General features: G+C 47.6%; 1 protein-coding gene across 3 annotated transcripts in view; it reads right to left on the bottom strand.

Annotated features, from left to right (window-relative positions):
• Positions 1–17,666, bottom strand: part of LOC119166664 (tartrate-resistant acid phosphatase type 5) — a 389,636-nt gene that overhangs the window by 211,396 nt on the left and 160,574 nt on the right. For all 3 annotated transcript variants that reach the window (XM_075883351.1, XM_075883350.1, XM_037417985.2), the window contains exon 4: positions 9,928–10,128. In XM_075883351.1, coding sequence (XP_075739466.1) covers positions 9,928–10,128 — 201 coding nt within the window. The remainder of the gene's footprint in view (positions 1–9,927; positions 10,129–17,666) is intronic.

Raw genomic sequence — 17,666 nt, forward strand, 5'->3', positions numbered from 1 at the left:
TCCCGTGCCAGACCTCCATCACTTGAATTTACGGGCTGCGAGGCGCAGAGCTGAGAGAAGGTACCTAAAGACTCATAACCCAGCACTCTGTGCGCTATTCAACCGTGCGGATGCGGTATATCGGCGGCATGCCAACCGTCGCAGGTGGCAAAGCTGGCAGGGCATCTGCCACTCCCTGAGCCAGGCAAGAGGTGGCGAAAAAGCATGGTGCCTTCTACGATTCCTCGTCACTAGACTGATGGTGCAGCAACCCGTCATTGTGGTGGCCATCCACTTGGGTATTCGTGAAAAAGAGCTGGCAGAGCGACGGGCCGATCGCTTCACAGAACTGCCACCAGTCAATCCTGCAGCCCTCACCACCATACCTGCCCCCAAGTTACCGCAAGGTCACCACCCAGACAGGACGACCAGTCAGATCGCAGCTCTGTGTCAGGAGCCCCTTTTGGAACACGAACTGAATGTTGCTCTAGCCAGAACCAAGCGCCGCAGTTTTCCTGGTGCCGAAGACATCACATACAAGATGCTGCGCAACCTGGTGGTAGCCTCACGACGACACCTATTGAAGACTTTTAACGAAAGCTGGCAGAGCGGCACCCTACCTGAGGCCTGGCTGACCGCTGTTGTGGTGCCTATCCGAAAACCTCGCCGCCCTTGTGCCGCCATCACGTCCCACCGGCCCCTCTCTCTCACCTCTGCTGCCCACAAGCTCCTGGAAGCCATAGCACTGCCACGCCTAAATTGCTGCTGCCAACGCGCCGCTTGTCTTTTTTATAGGCACTGGGTAGACTTTTACGTCACCAACATCCAACCAGAAGCGCCGCTGGCCTGATTCCTCCAGTCAGAAGCCGCCGCTGGGTTGCGTCATGATCCTCAATTCTGGAGCCGCTGCTCTGGGTTGCACCCAAGGATTAGGGATGTTGCCACGCATTGCGTAAGATTCACCAGACTGAATGGCGCCGCTTGCATGACGCCATTGAGATGATGACGTCAGGCGGGCTCGCTCGCTGGCCTTGACACAGATTGCCTCTGCAGAGGCAATGACGTTCAGTGTGGACTTCCAGGCGCAACAACAGCCATTTGGTAAAAGAAGTTAAGACTTTTTATGAAACTGCCTGCTTCCACAAACACCAGCAATCGCCAAAAGAATCACTGGATTAGTTGGCAACCATACTCCACGCGCTGGCAGATCGTCGCAACTTCGGGAATATGAAAGAGAGACTCATTCGGGACCGCTTAGTCATCGGTCTCCACGACGCTCAACTACACGAGGCCTTGCAGATAGGCCCGCAGCTGACATCGGCGATGGCGTTGGCCAAGGATCCCCTCAAAGAAACCGCGCAATAGCAGCAGAAGAACCTTCGACGAAAAGAGTTTACAAAGCTAGCCGGCCCGAACTTCAGTAGCAAGGTGCTGTCGTGGACTCCGTGGGTCAGAAGAAACACCCGCAAAACCACGGGGGAGGGTGTCCATGCTGCATCGGCCACGCGCATCCGATGTTGATGTGCCCAACCCGAACTTTCAAGTGCCACTGCTGTGTTAACAAAAGACATTTTGCGACAGCCTGCCTGATGAAAGCTTAGTCAGCAAAAAGGAACGTGTGCGTCGGGGTTTTCCACTTTAACACCAAAAAAACTTTCATTGGCACGATTCATGCGGCCGGGAAAGCTTGCTATGTGCATGTTCTGATAAACTCTGCGCCTATCCTTGCTAAAGTTTGTTCGGGTATCGAGGTTTCGGCTCTGCTTTCTACATTACAGGAATCTTTTCTGGCTGCAACAAGCTCAATGTTCCAGGCAACTTAGTCGCAGAGATTGCGTGGATGGAGCAGTGTCTCTCAAAAGTGCTATGCCGTTAGCCCACTTCGTGAGGTACTTCTCGAGCTGCCAGCCTTTCAAGTTTGCCGACATGCTGAGTGGAGAAGAGCAACGGTATGAGACCCTCTTCCCGCGCATGTGGCATAGTGTGGGCACTATCCCGATAGAACACACTATTAGGCTACAACCGGGCTCCATTCCGCACGCCATAACCGTTCCATGGCAAGTGCCGCTGCCGCTCATGGGAAAACTAAAGCACCAAATGGAGAGACTCGTGTACACAGGTATGATTTGAAAATTATACGGCCCCACGGATGAATGAGCAAGTATAGTCCTCGTAACGAACAGTATGGGGAACTAAGCGTATGCGTCGACCTTAATGTTAAATAAGGGCGTCGTTCGTGAGCGCCTGACGCTACGTACAGTGGATCAAGTTTCTGACCAGTGCAAAGTGATTTTCGAAGCTCGATGCCTAATCGGGGTTCCTTCAAGTCCAAATAACTAGCAACTGTGAAGAACTACACTCTAAAAAAAAAGGGAGCGAGAATGGAGAAACGGCCCCCGTCCCTCCTTCGGCGCCGCGACTTCCTCCCTTTCGCGCGCTTTACCCGTCACGCCCTCTCGCGGCAAGGACCAAAAGAGCAACGTTCCTCCTTCAGCGTTCATGTTTCTCCTCAATTACGGGGGTCTTGCACGCGCGCATGCACACGCCAAGCTTAGCCGGCCGCGGCCAGTAGCGAGCGATTGCTTCTACCTAAGATTATTGTAAGCAATGCAAAAGTGACGTTTTTTTTGTTTTATTGGTGTAGAGTAAAAGCCTCTCTTTTTTATCGCCAGGCACTCGCACGATGCTCCGAACACTTCCGGGTGTGTCTCGTGTTGTTTCATGCTACCTATTTGTCACGAATACAAGGAGCTCTGCTTCACAACAGTCTTGCTTTATCGATTACCTTAGAGTGTACAAAAATAATGATATTTTTCGGTGTCGACATACTTGGTAAGCTCAAGCATTTTTAGTTTCGCACGGCACCAACAGCACTCATGAATTCAACGAGGCGCATAAAAACGCATCACATTTAATTTTTCAACATTCTAGGATACCTGGTACCACTCTACAGTCCATGCGTGAAAGCACGATCATATACAATTGATAGAGTTATATGTGCCACTACTGCCATATTGATGTTCTTTGCAGTTTACCCCCATTCGAATACGACCGCCGTGGCCGGATGAACGTGCGTCTTCCAGCATAGTCACACGACAACCAATAAGGCTATGCTACCACGGCAGGTGAAAGCACAATGGGAAACAGGCTGCGAAGTTTCACCGAGCGTTTATTCACGAGGCTAGATTACAACCATCAGAAACGTTTTAATTATCATCATAACTACACTTTTGTGAAAAGTAAACCAATGACTTATGTCAGTAAAACGAAATTCTCAATCGCATGTGTTTTGAATTGCCCATGCCAGCACTGAGAGGTAAGACGGAATTAGGCACGCGTGCAGTATGCCTTTCTCGTCCACGATTCTCCTTTGTCGTGAGAAACTCAACACAAAATGCACTTTTAGTAACAGCTGTGCACAGCAGGTAAGTACTAACACTCACTCACCTTTGTGAAAAGAGCATTCCAAATCCAGAGTTAAAACCGCCACAGCACTAACAATAAAATTGTGGCGCGCACTATGATTGTAAGTTGACACGCGAGGCGAATCGCGAGAGGCATCTGAAGCAGAAAAGTATGTAGGCACAACATGCTATAACGTTATAGTAAATTTGCGCACTTCAGCGATAGTTTCCCCACTCAAGTAATAGAGCTGCCGCGACGCCAACAGCCACTGCCATAGCTCACGAAAAAATACCGTCGGATGCGAGGTCCCCGCTTATTTCTCTCGCAAGACCCGCGTTGTAACGTACGTGTACACTGCTTGGACAGTCACTACCTCATCAAAAACATTGTCATTGAAGGGCTATTGGTGTAGTGTATCAATGGCTAACGGTCACATTTGTGGTAAGCACGTAAAAAGAATATAAGCAAACGTTAACACGAAACAACTAAACGAGGTCGACGTGACCACAGAACACCTACCACGACGAAGACTAAGTCTGGTCTGCATGCTGCGCCCTCTCCGAGTAACAAGTACAAGAATAAAAAAAAAGACGTGACCTTTGACATAGCTAGCGCGCGGCAAGCGTTTACGTTCTCGGAGGCTTCAAGAAAAAAGATAACTGTGGCAGTGGTCGAGAGATGGCGCAGGGTTTGGAATGCCATGGGCATTCTATGCATGGCTTGGGGTTATTCGCTTTCGTGAAAACCAGATAAACTCTAGTAATTATTCCGTTCATTATTGTGCAACCATTGACAAACTTCTGTTTGTCTAAGCATCAGACACAATATATTTACGTGTGCGCATGTTGTGGTATTGCCACAAAACGTAAAAAAAAGTGTGAGAAAACGTAGTTGTAACTTGTGCCGCTATGGTCACTCGAAATTTATCGCTATATAAGCTTGTGCATTTTCGTAGTAGGGTATAAGTATACACGTCATAGTGTGTGCCGCTGTTGTGAATGGTATATTGTATGGTAATGGTATCGAATGGTAATGGAATGCTCTTGTTTTGAGTTCACCCTATATGCGTGCTATGTGTAGTGTGTGTCCTTGAGTGCATGTGTAGCTATTTGCATTAACACGTCGAAGTGTGGGCCGCTGTTGTGAATGGCATATTGTGCTCTTGTTCATTGAGTTCGCCCTATATGCGTGCTATGTGTAGTGTGTGTCTTTAAGTGCATGTGTAGCTGTATGCATTGCATCAGCACATATTAAGCGTCCACTGTCAGTGAGTAATCCTGAATAGGCTGAGGCGTAAACTATCCGCGAGGGAGCCGTGACGGTGGGTGTAGCAACGTACATCGCAACCTTTTTTTAGTATCGTTCAGTTTCTCCATATGGCACCAGCTACCACCTACTTCACGGCTATGAGGCTCTCACACCTCCAGCTACTTATATAACGTTGAACATCTATCTATCAAAGCTGCACTACTGAGTCGAAATGGTTTCGCTGCGATCGAGTCTACGGTTTGGAGGCACATCTCGTGACCTGCGGCCCCGTAAACGCATGGATAACGTCGCTACACTATGTGAATCTGCATGAAATAAATACAGCAAGCCTAGCATGCACTCATCAGGTGAGGATTCTGTAGTATCCGTGTATTTCAGAGTGAACGTGACCTCGCTGACCGAATGAAACCTGCTTGCTCCGTCGTTCTCTTTCGCAATGTTTTCATCGCCACAGGTTCGTCTGCTTGTTCTTATATCATTTCGTTTGATATTAAGCTCAGCGGGACCGTTTTTTGCAACTTTCAGTGCTGTGTACTCCTTATCAGTCGAGAATTGTTGCAGTTGCTAAGCCTACTTGCTTCGCCTGGGGGCAGCCATGTTGTTTTCATAGGGAGGAACGTGTTTCTCCGTGGCAAAGGGAGCAACGTTTCTCTATTTAAAGACGAACATTGGGGACATCTCCGTTCATCCCTAAATGGAGAGGACGTCACTCCGTTTTTTCAAAAGTGTAACAACGTTTTTTACTCCATTCGGGAGATACTGTTTTGTCAGACTACCGTTCGTAATTGTGTCTGATCCAGATTATGTCCAGTAAAGGATTTCGAAGTCCTATGTGGCCGGCCAAGTGTTGTGAACGTCATTGATTACATTTTGGTGTTTGGTGACACGAAAGGCCAGCACGACGATCGTTTAGCACAAGTTATGTAGCACCTAGCTAGCTAAAACGCAACTGTGAAGAAGGAAAAGTGCCAGTTTGGCGCTAATAAAGTGAAATTTTTTGGCCACATTCCGAATGAGTATGGAATCTGGTTACCCCTATTAACAACCTACACACCCCGAAAATTTCACCAGACTGAGAATTTTGTCATGGCCAATCACCTTGGTGGCTTTTTGCCTCACCTTACGCGAACTACTACTTTTTTTGCACAAAGATAGCTAATGGGTCTGGGGATGTGACCAAACAAAAGCGCAGAACTAGCTGAAAGGGCTTGCTTCTTCTGCGCAGCGTGTGACCGTGTACAATGCAACACTTTTTGCTATCTTTTCAGCGGACGTATCCTCTTATGGACTGGGAGCTTTCCTTTTTCGAACGCAGAAAGATGGCCACCAAAGGCCAATAGCCTTCACGTCTCGGTTCTTCACGAGCGCAGAACGGCAATACACCCCGGTAGAAAAAGAACCCATAGCACCAACGTGGGTAGCTGCAAGATTTCACGAGTACATACGTGGCCGAAACACTACCTTGGAGACTGATTACAAGCCCTTAGTGTACTTACTAGACCGGATAACCTTTACTAGGCCATACGCTACCGCCAATGCTGCGTTTGCTGCTACGCGTAATGCCCTATCTTTTTTCAGTGTCTAGTACGTTCCCGGTAATTCGATAGCCACAGCTGACATTCTTTCCAGGTGTCGACTGGCATGCCGCGATTTTGAAAATTGCTTGAGTATTAAACATGTCACAGCGTACTCGAAAGCGTGTTTCTTGGCTTGAAAACTGGGGACAAAATTTTGTCGGGAGTGAAAGAATGTAAAATGATTGATCCTATTTGTGAACACCTGCGCAGGCTGTGTAATGACATTGGCCAAGGAAACCGAAAAGTCCTTCTTCCCTGGCATCTTACAGGCAAAATAGATTATGTGTTAATATGATGATTGGTCCTTTGCTGAAAAGAAGAACGCCAGCAATCCCACTGTCTCTAAGAACAGACGTGCTGCGCAGGTTGCATGATGGGCATCAGGGTACTGGCTATTGTCGCACTGTGGCTGAATAAAGGAGGTTAACGTTCTGTGTTGGGGCCTAGGTTGAGTGCCGAAGTGGCACAGTTTGTGAACAGTGAACAGCAAGCTGTGGACTGTTCGCGCAGTGCTTGCTCAGCAACGAGCCGAGCCCATCATATTAACCGCAACGCCATCGTTTCCTTGGGAGAGAGTGGGAGTAGGTCTGTGTGTAATTAACGACCAGGCATAATTTGTCGTCGTGCATTATCTATCACAGTACCGTGAGGTGGCCAATATTTCCTCCAGAAAGCCTGGGATGGTCATTTATCGACTGACAGGTGTCTTTGCTAGGCATAAAATCTCTGAGTGTGTGTTGTCCGACAATGGTCCTCTGTTTGTGGTCACCGACTTTGAATAGTTTGCTCTGTCATACGGGTTTTTCAGGTCACCGTGGGTCTGAGGCATCCGCAGGGCAACAAGGAAATAGAGCGAAAAGTACAGATGGTTAAGCAGCTCATTCTGAAGTCTAAAGAATCTTACCTGGCATTGCTGGCTTACAGTGCGACACCAGGCACCTTTCGAGTCGGTCCTGCATAAGCACTTATGGGTAGGTGACTGAGTACAAGACTCTCCATGCTACCACGTCATCGAAATCCGGGAAAAAGTGGCCAGTAATAAGTCGTGGCCCGTGACCAGGAGGCCAGGTGGTGGCAATGTCGCTACTATAACCAACGCCATCGTGCCAGACGGCTTTCCAAAATCGAAGCATGGGGCGTGGTCTGGGTGGCAGACATGCAGTCGAAGGCCACAGGCATCCAATCAGCACCAAAACAGCGGTCATATGTAGTACAAACAGACAATGGTGTTGTCTTTATCCAAATAAGGAAAATGCTTTACCATCTTCCAAAAGAAAGGGTGCAAAGCAAATTTTACGAATTTCCAGAAAACTCAGAGCAGCCAAGCACTGCACAATTGGCTCGACAGCAACAGATGCAGAGGTGCCCCCGGCTCGCGCTGTGGCCAATTGGGAAGCTACTACAATTGATTTGATTGATATATAGGGTTTAACATCCCAAAACCATCATATGACTGTGAGAGGCGTCATAGTGGACGGCTTAGGAAATTTCGACTACCTGGGGCTCCTTAACGAGTACCTAAATCTGAGCACACGGGCCTACAGCCTTTTCGTCTCCATTAAAAATTCAGCCACCGCAACCAGGATTCAATCCCATGGCCAGCGGGTCAGCAGCCCAGTACCTTAGCCACTAGACGACCGTGGCGGGGAAAACCACTCCAATTGTAACGCTGTTTAGTAGACTGGTAAGGAAGCCATTACGGCTGGGCATTTGCGAGTAGTGCTTTGGTGTTTTGCTTTATTTTGTTTTGTATAACAGATATGTTCTCTACCATGTATGTGTGGAGGTTCATGTACTAGAAAAGAAGTTATTTGTGTTGAGTTTTATGGTCCAAAGCAGCAATGGCTATGATGCGCTAGTCAATAGGTGACTTTTCATGAGAAGGTGAAATGTGAGGTGAACAACAGAGTTTAGTTTAGAACTATCGAAAAAAGAAAGAATGGCGTGCTGTGACCACTTGTCTGTGTTTGGCTTGTGACGCCATAAATGATAGCCGGGTGACTACTGTGTGCGACGAGCTATACTTCATGATGTCCTCCAGAATGTATATCATCGACCGGTACAATAAACTGGAGAGGGGGGATTCAATTTCATCACCTATAGCGCAGCTCGTTGACTGTTTATTGCGACACGTATACCCGTCGCACTCGTAAGCAGTGTCACGACATGGTGCTAGAAGTGGGAACTCAGTGCTTATCTTTGCTGAAGTTGATCCGGGTGCCGGAGTGTCGCTTCCGCCGTCTACACTCTGGGATCGCCTACCCACCTAGATAACGCTGACGAGGTGCTACTGGGAACTAGCGGCGTATGTAGAAGTGTCACGTGCAGTGCCACAACATGCACGTCCTATACTTTCATTGTATGTTTGCATTGAAGTTGCAGAAGGCATGAAGGTCACTTTTCTCGCTGTGGTGGCCGTATTTGCGAAAAGAGTGTGCTCAAAGAACTAACACTGTGACAGTTTTTGGTATGCACTTTTTGCGCGTATACTTCTTCGCTCATTTCATGTGCTCTCTTTTATGTTTGAGCAGCACGCTTTCTTTATCAAGCTGTGACAGTTGTTAGTTCACACTCGTTCTGTATATTTTCTTTTCGAGCGTTCTTTCAACTTGCGTACCATGCTGCAAGCTTCGAGCAGCTTGCCGTTCTTCACGTGGCATTACAACTTGTTGCTGCAGCGTTCATTTTTTCACCATTGAGGTGAAACAATTTGGAACGAATGCTTAACTACACCTCTGTGAAGACGGATGCTTGGGCTAGTTAGTGATTGGAAATCAACATATTTGCACAGCGCAAGACTACGAGTAGTTACGACGTAACTACAGAAGAACACACAAGGACGGAAAGAGCGCTCTTTCTGTCCTTGTCTCTTCCGTAGTTACGTCGTAACTACTCGTAGTCGTGCGCTGTGGAAATATGTTGATTCTGTGAAGGCACCTTTAAATTTCGTGCTATACTAATTTTTTACGCCAGAGAGACCCGTCAGTCTGTCTGTCGGTCTTTTTTTTTTTTCATCAAGAGCTTTCAGAGCACTGTCTTCCAAATATAGTCATTTTCATCAAAATCGAAAGCTATGGCCAAGACATTGTGTTTTAGGGGCGAAGCTCGTTAGGCCGTAGGTCGTTCCCTGCTCCGTATGCACTATGTAGCCACCTTTAGTTTTACTTGCTCAATAAACGGTATTCGGTGTATATGTCTTTGGGAATATTATAAATAGATGGTGTTAGTGCTTTTCACAGCATATCCATGATGTGAGTGACGATAAGTGGGGTGGAGCGTTCGTCCATGAGGGTGTCCATCCGTCCGTCTGTGATTCCGTCCATCCATCCGTCCGTTCGTGCGTCCGCGCTTCTGTCCATCAGTCCATGTCTCCGTTCGTCTATCTTTCTGTGATTCTGTCCATTCATCTGTCTGTCAGTCCGCGCTTATATCCATGCGTTCATCTGTCCGTTCATTCGTTCTTGCTTCTATCCGAGCTACCGTTCGTCCAGTCCTCTGTCCGTCCACCCTTCTGGACGCACGAACTGATGGACAGATACACAGGCGCACGGACGGACGGTTCGCCCCACTCATCAGCAGTCACTCCATGGATATGTTGTGCTTTGTTTATTATTGGGGACACAACACTGGAGAAATAAAATTTACTGCTGGAAAAATGGGAGACTGTGGCACAATTTGTCTGCCACGGACTACTTACTTAGATTCTGCGAGGTTTTTGTCAATCCATCGAAACTGACGGTTGTAGAGTGCCTCGTTCCTGTTCACTGGCTGAGACTCCTCGTCCTCAGGATCCGTGTTTCCGCACAGTAATACCGTGTCCAGCATGAGGATGTCCATAGTTTGATTCGCAGCACCAGGAATCTGATAGGTCTTCTTATAGTAGTATGAGGGGAAGTGCCTGCAGGAGAACATGAAATTAGCAAGACACTTGGAAATTGGTGAGCCTCGTCTAGAATGCTTATCATCAATTTTACTGTGCCCCTTACAGGGCAAAGACCTCTCCCATGTTCCATCAATCAACCCTGTCCTGTGCTTGCTGCTGCCACATAGTTTAGCAGTTTCCCTCGAGAAGAAAATACACAAAAGCTGAAGCTACGGGTAGCAGCAACCTGGAGGCTCAAAGGAAGGTCCACCCAAATTGAGCCATAGGAAGCCCGCAACGGGATGAAAAATGTCACGTGTAATCTTGAAGGGCGCCTTAACTAGCTTCGATATTTTAAGGCGACAGAAATATATTAGTCACCTTCGGCTGATTTTGGCTGTCGGCGTCATCTCTCAGATATGCATATATATGCATATATTTATAAAAGGCATAGACTTCGGTGCACGTTAACAAACTCTAGGTAATCTAAATATCCGGAGTCTGCACTACAGCGTCTCTCATAATCATAGGGCGGTTTTGGGATATGAAGCCCCACATATCAATTGTTCTAAAGGGCACAAAGAAAACAAATCAGAAGAAAAAATGGCAGAGCGCCCAACGAGGATTGGAATCAGTGAATCATCGCTCCTCAGCGCGCTGGATTCAACAACTAGGCCACGCCACTCATACTGCGCATCTGACTAACGGCGAGCTATGTATACACACTACTGACCACTGACTAATTGTGAATGAATTTAAAATAAAAATTCTTGAACAAAGCATGTATTTTGTTGAGACAAGCCATACATGTCTTCCCTAAGGACTGACGTGTCGGATAGTTTGATCAATAGAGTGGTGGATTCACTGCGCGCATGCAGTTGAATGAAAGAGGCATACTAAAAAGCCTCTGGCTTCACTTTTACATTGAAGCAACAGGAAAAACTGCCCGCATCAAGTACAGGTATACTCGCGAAATGGCTAGTCCTGTCGGGCCTGTGAATTTGTATCCCATAGAAATGCGCACCGCCACTTTTATCTAGACAGATGAACTCGACTGGCTGGCCCAGATCAGTTTAACGCTCGCACCGTTGAAACATCTCGTGGCTTTTTCGTCGCAACAGTATACGTATCAACAGGAACCTTGCGTACTGACCTCATGAACTTCTTAGTGCACAGCTTCTGTGTGGTGTGCCTACAAGTTCTTACGGCGAAAGTCACTGCAAACTATAACTTTGTTTACTTCGATATAAAAACCAGCTGCGTGTCGCGTTTCTCGATGCCGATCTTGGTTCACCTTTTGTCACACGTCACCCAATCAACTGTTCACAGTACCACCTGTTTAGATATTATTTATTTTATTTTTATTTATTTAGCACACACTGCCAATTCTTTAAGAGAATATTGAAGGATGGACACAAACTAGAAATATATAAGGAAAAAGACAAAGAAAAAATATTGCGAAATAACATAACTGTTTATCCCTTTTAATGCGCGAATGGCAATGTTAAGATAAATATGAAAACTGTGAAATCTGTTTAACACTTACACATCATGTTATATCAATACGATTGCGATTATACCGTCAAAGACACATTAGTACGTAACCTTTATAAAAAAATTAGAAAAAACATACATTATAGCACAGGCAGTGGAATGCGGGTTAGGGGAATAATACTAATAGTAATACAGTTCAGTTCAGTTTCAGTTTATTATCTTAAAGGCCGCCCTTTCTAGGAGGGGCATTACATAAGGGGTGGGGTTTTATTTAGGTTAACAATAAGCAGTAAGAGTTGGTTTAGCATTGAAGATGATCAATAATACGGTCTTGAAAGGCAGATGATGAGGCGATTTTGGCGATGTCCCGGGGGAGGCCGTTCCAGTCCGTGGCTGCTCGAAAAAAGAACGAGGCACAAAAAGCAGTGGTGCGCGAAGATGGGCGGGAAACCTGAAATGGATGACTGGTTCGATGAGATATGCGTGCTGCGGCTACTATATAAGGTGGCTGATTGAGGGAAGAATAAAATAATTTGTGATAAAGCATGAGAGTTGCAGTGCGGCGACGCAAAGAAAGGAGTGGCAGTCCAGATTTCGCTTTCAAAGATGAAATACTGATATCGTATGAGTAAGATGAGTGAATGAATCTGGCAGCACGGTTTTGTACCGCTTCTAATGCTTTGATTAAATACGCTTGATGTGGGCTCCATATGGCAGATGCATATTCTAATTTCGGTCTGATTAAAGATTTGTACGCAAGTAATTTTACATGTAGGGGGGCTAGGCGGAGATGGCATTTGAGAAAACCAAGTGCTTTATTAGATGCTGAAACTACATTAGCGATGTGGGTACGCCATGATAAATCATAAGGCAAGGTTATTCCAAGATATTTATAAGATGGTACTGATTCAATTGCGGCGTTAACGATGGAATACTGGAAGCGATATGGGCTGTGGTGACGAGAAAAAGACACAAGTTTACATTTAGAAGGATTAAGGGTCATTAACCATGTGTTACACCAATAAAGCACGTTGTTAAGATTGGTTTGGAGATACAGGTGATAATGCTGGTTACTGATAGTGTTATAAATGGCACAGTCGTCCGCGAACATGCGAATGCTGCAGGATACATGGTCGGGCAAGTCGTTAATATATATTAGGAAAAGAAGGGGACCAAGAACGGATCCTCGGGGAACGCCTGATGTGACTGGGAGAGAGTTAGATAGGTGGCCATTAACAAAGACTGACTGAGAACGGTTGGTGAGAAACTGTTCAATCCAACGAAGAATGTTAGGGTCTAGGTGCAGGTGTGAAAGTTTTAGCAAAAGGCGGCGGTGAGGAACTTTATCGAACGCTTTCGCATAGTCTAGAAAAATTACATCAGTCTGTATGTTACGGTCTAGGTTAGTGTGCAAGTCGTGAAGAAAGAGCGCTAATTGTGTTTCGCAGGAGTGACCTTTATGAAATCCGTGTTGTGAACGATGAAAAAAATTACATGAGCCCAAGAAACTTGCGATTTGAGAGCAAATGACGTGTTCCACGGTTTTACAGGGTACACTAGTTCATGAAATCGGGCGGTAGTTCAAGGGTGAGTCTCTGTTACCTGATTTGTACACTGGAACGACCTTCCCCGTTTTCCAGTCATCTGGAATGATTCCTGAGGCGAGTGACTGTGAAAAAATCAAAGATAAGTAGGCGGCACAAATTGATTTACCATTCTTCAGTAGCTTAGAATTAATTGAGTCCATACCGGCTGAGGATGAAAGCTTCTTGTTATCGATTACGGACGCAATGCCTTCTTCGAAAAATGAGATAGTTGGCATGAATGCTTCGATGTTAACTGATGTTGATTGTGAAGGTGCATCAAGTTCTTGAGTAAAGACATATGCGAATGCGGTGTTAAATATTTCCCCACATTAATGGTCTGTCACTGGTTCATGCGCGTCGTTAGTCAGTGTGATGTCGTGAGTCTGCTTTGGATTTAAAAGTTGCCAAAATTTTCTGGGGTTGCTGGTTAGTAGCTTTGGTAAGTGATCGTGATAAAATGTATGCTTGGCGTTCCGGATCTCAACTAGACATGATTTTTCCACTTCGAAGTATTTATCCCAGTCACTCCGTGTGTCACGGCGTTTGACCAAACGGAAGAGTCCTTTTTTTTATTTTCCAGCCGTTTTAAACGTACAGAAAACCATGGCTTATTGTGATTAGTATGAAAGGTAACCCTCGGAATGAACATATTAGTGAGCACACTTAATTTATTTTTGAATAATGACCAGTTTTAATGTACTGTGCGAGTGCGAAACACTGATTTGTACTCAGAAAAAAAGGTGTTAAGGTCTTCAGTTATTGCATCGTCGTTTCCCAGGTCGTAAAGGCATATTGTTTTTGCGGATGTGTACTTTGGAGCAGAACTGAATGAAAATAGGGCATGTACGATTTTGTGGTCACTGATTTCTGGGAGATAATTGATAGATGAAAGGTTCTCAGGACTGTTAGTTAGTATTAGGTCTAGGATGTTTGCTGTTTCTTGCGTAACGCGTGTTGGTTCCGAGACTGACTCAGGTTAAAATTTAAACATACGTCAATGAAGTTTTTAGCCTCTGCATGACCTAATAATGAGGACATGCCTAGGTTATGCCATTCGATGTTCGGGTAAATGAAGTCACCAAAGAGAAGGATGCGAGCATTTGGGTAAGTGGCAACAAGTTGCCTTAGGCTATTGTTTAGGTGCCTACAAAAGTTTTGATTAGTATTCGGTGGCCTATAACAAACTCCAAGAAGTACTGTTAGGGGAGGAGCGTGACAAATGAGCCATAATGATTCAATGTCGGATGTGACGTGTACAACGGAACATAATATACCTTGGTGAATTGCGACCAGAACACCACCCCCTCGAGTACACTTTCGGTCGCTACGATACGCGCGGAATTCGGGTAAGTGAGTAAGAATTTCAGCGTCCGAAACGTTATCGTTGAGCCAAGTTTCAGTTAGTACCAGTATATTGCTTCCGGATGACAAAACAATGTTCGATAAGAGTTCACGCTTTGGAAGGAAACTGCAGATGTTAATAAATATCACGGAAAATGAGAGTGGTTTGGCAAGAGCCGGGCGTTGTCGGTTTGTAGGTACATGGTGACAGGACGACTGCTATGTGATTTCTTTAACTGTGCTAGACATTTTATCAAAAATAACACGTTTTGGACCGGTGTGCAGTGTTTTATACCGCAAGGAGAACTTAGCAGATTTAGCCTTGGCAAATGCTATTAATTGTTTTCGCGCGTGTCGAACGGAGAGTGAAAAGTCCTCTCCAATGCTAAAGTTAGTATTTCTTAATTTCCGGCTATTAGATAAGATCGAGTCCTTTGTTTTGTAACCTGCGCATTTTACGATTATGGGACGATTTCTGCCGAACGAATGACGACCAAGAGGATGAGCTCTTTCCAAGTCATGAGGTCCTACGGTTATTCTTAGATTATTATGGCAGAAATTGATAATTATTTTTTCGGAATCGTTCCATGTCTCGCCGTCAGTAGGGTCGGAGATGCCATAAAAGATGAGGTTATTTCGACGTGATCGATTTTTCGCGTCGTCTAGGCGGTCTTCTAACTCCTCGATCTTGCGAGACATGCTGCTTGTGTCTGCCCGCATCTTTTCGATGTCGTTTCGGATAGGAATAAGGGCCTGGTAGTGTACTTCTAGGTCGGTCATCCATTTGCATGAATCCTTTAATGTTCTATCAGTAGTGTTTAGCTGAGATTTGAGGCTCTGTACTTCGGTAATTACTTTGGATTAGCCTGCGGCTATTTTCTGAAGTTCTGCCAACACGGCATCGTTTCCGCCTGGGCCAAGGTTAGTTTCCACATCTCCTGACAACATCAACAAGGAATGAATAACGGAAACACATTCGGCGGCAATGGCGAGACAGCACCGTGAGCTCGGCAACTGCACCAAGACGTAATTGCTAGTTTTTTTTTGCAAACAGCGTGTAGAATTTACTGACCTGCATCGCAAAGATTAGCGGGTTAGATGGCTGCGTTGAGGTGCAGTCACAGAGCCCACGGGGCGGTGCCGGCGGTGGGTGCGCTTTTATATGCAGCGGAGCTGTTGACGTCGATGATGATGTGGCCGTCCACAAATTGGTTTGGCCTCCGGTAGCCACTGCTCCCCTGGCGGCACGGTCATCCCGGGTCGGCTGTTGACGAGTGACAGGTGGTAGCATCCCGACGCCGCTGCGAAGCACGGCAGTGCGCACCCCGATGACGCACCGGCAAAGATGCGCACCGAGGTCAGCAGTAGCTGGCTGGTGATCATATGGAAGATCGTCTGCATCGCAAAGATTAGCTGGTTAGATGGCTGCGTTGAGGTGCAGTCACACAGCCCACGGGGCGGTGCCGGCGGTGGGTGCGCTTTTATATGCAGCGGAGCTGTTGACGTCGATGATGATGTGGCCGTCCACAAATTGGTTTGGCCTCCGGTAGCCACTGCTCCCCTGGCGGCACGGTCATCCCGGGTCGGCTGTTGACGAGTGACAGGTGGTAGCATCCCGACGCCGCTGCGAAGCACGGCAGTGCGCACCCCGATGACGCACCGGCAAATATGCGCACCGAGGTCAGCAGTAGCTGGCTGGTGATCATATGGAAGATCGTCTGCATCGCAAAGATTAGCTGGTTAGATGGCTGCGTTGAGGTGCAGTCACAGAGCCCACGGGGCGGTGCCGGCGGTGGGTGCGCTTTTATATGCAGCGGAGCTGTTGACGTCGATGATGATGTGGCCGTCCACAAATTGGTTTGGCCTCCGGTAGCCACTGCTCCCCTGGCGGCACGGTCATCCCGGGTCGGCTGTTGACGAGTGACAGGTGGTAGCATCCCGACGCCGCTGCGAAGCACGGCAGTGCGCACCCCGATGACGCACCGGCAAAGATGCGCACCGAGGTCAGCAGTAGCTGGCTGGTGATCATATGGAAGATCGTCTGCATCGCAAAGATTAGCTGGTTAGATGGCTGCGTTGAGGTGCAGTCACACAGCCCACGGGGCGGTGCCGGCGGTGGGTGCGCTTTTATATGCAGCGGAGCTGTTGACGTCGATGATGATGTGGCCGTCCACAAATTGGTTTGGCCTCCGGTAGCCACTGCTCCCCTGGCGGCACGGTCATCCCGGGTCGGCTGTTGACGAGTGACAGGTGGTAGCATCCCGACGCCGCTGCGAAGCACGGCAGTGCGCACCCCGATGACGCACCGGCAAAGATGCGCACCGAGGTCAGCAGTAGCTGGCTGGTGATCATATGGAAGATCGTCTGCATCGCAAAGATTAGCTGGTTAGATGGCTGCGTTGAGGTGCAGTCACACAGCCCACGGGGCGGTGCCGGCGGTGGGTGCGCTTTTATATGCAGCGGAGCTGTTGACGTCGATGATGATGTGGCCGTCCACAAATTGGTTTGGCCTCCGGTAGCCACTGCTCCCCTGGCGGCACGGTCATCCCGGGTCGGCTGTTGACGAGTGACAGGTGGTAGCATCCCGACGCCGCTGCGAAGCACGGCAGTGCGCACCCCGATGACGCACCGGCAAAGATGCGCACCGAGGTCACCAGTAGCTGGCTGGTGATCATATGGAAGATCGTCTGCATCGCAAAGATTAGCTGGTTAGATGGCTGCGTTGAGGTGCAGTCACAGAGCCCACGGGGCGGTGCCGGCGGTGGGTGCGCTTTTGTATGCAGCGGAGCTGTTGACGTCGATGATGATGTGGCCGTCCACAAATTGGTTTGGCCTCCGGTAGCCACTGCTCCACTGGCGGCACGGTCATCCCGGGTCGGCTGTTGACGAGTGACAGGTGGTAGCATCCCGACGCCGCTGCGAAGCACGGCAGTGCGCACCCCGATGACGCACCGGCAAAGATGCGCACCGAGGTCAGCAGTAGCTGGCTGGTGATCATATGGAAGATCGTCTGCATCGCAAAGATTAGCTGGTTAGATGGCTGCGTTGATGTGCAGTCACACAGCCCACGGGGCGGTGCCGGCGGTGGGTGCGCTTTTACATGCAGCGGAGCTGTTGACGTCGATGATGATGTGGCCGTCCACAAATTGGTTT

The sequence above is a fragment of the Rhipicephalus microplus genome, unplaced genomic scaffold (genome assembly GCF_043290135.1).
Source record: "Rhipicephalus microplus isolate Deutch F79 unplaced genomic scaffold, USDA_Rmic scaffold_16, whole genome shotgun sequence".
Lineage (NCBI taxonomy): Eukaryota > Metazoa > Arthropoda > Arachnida > Ixodida > Ixodidae > Rhipicephalus > Rhipicephalus microplus.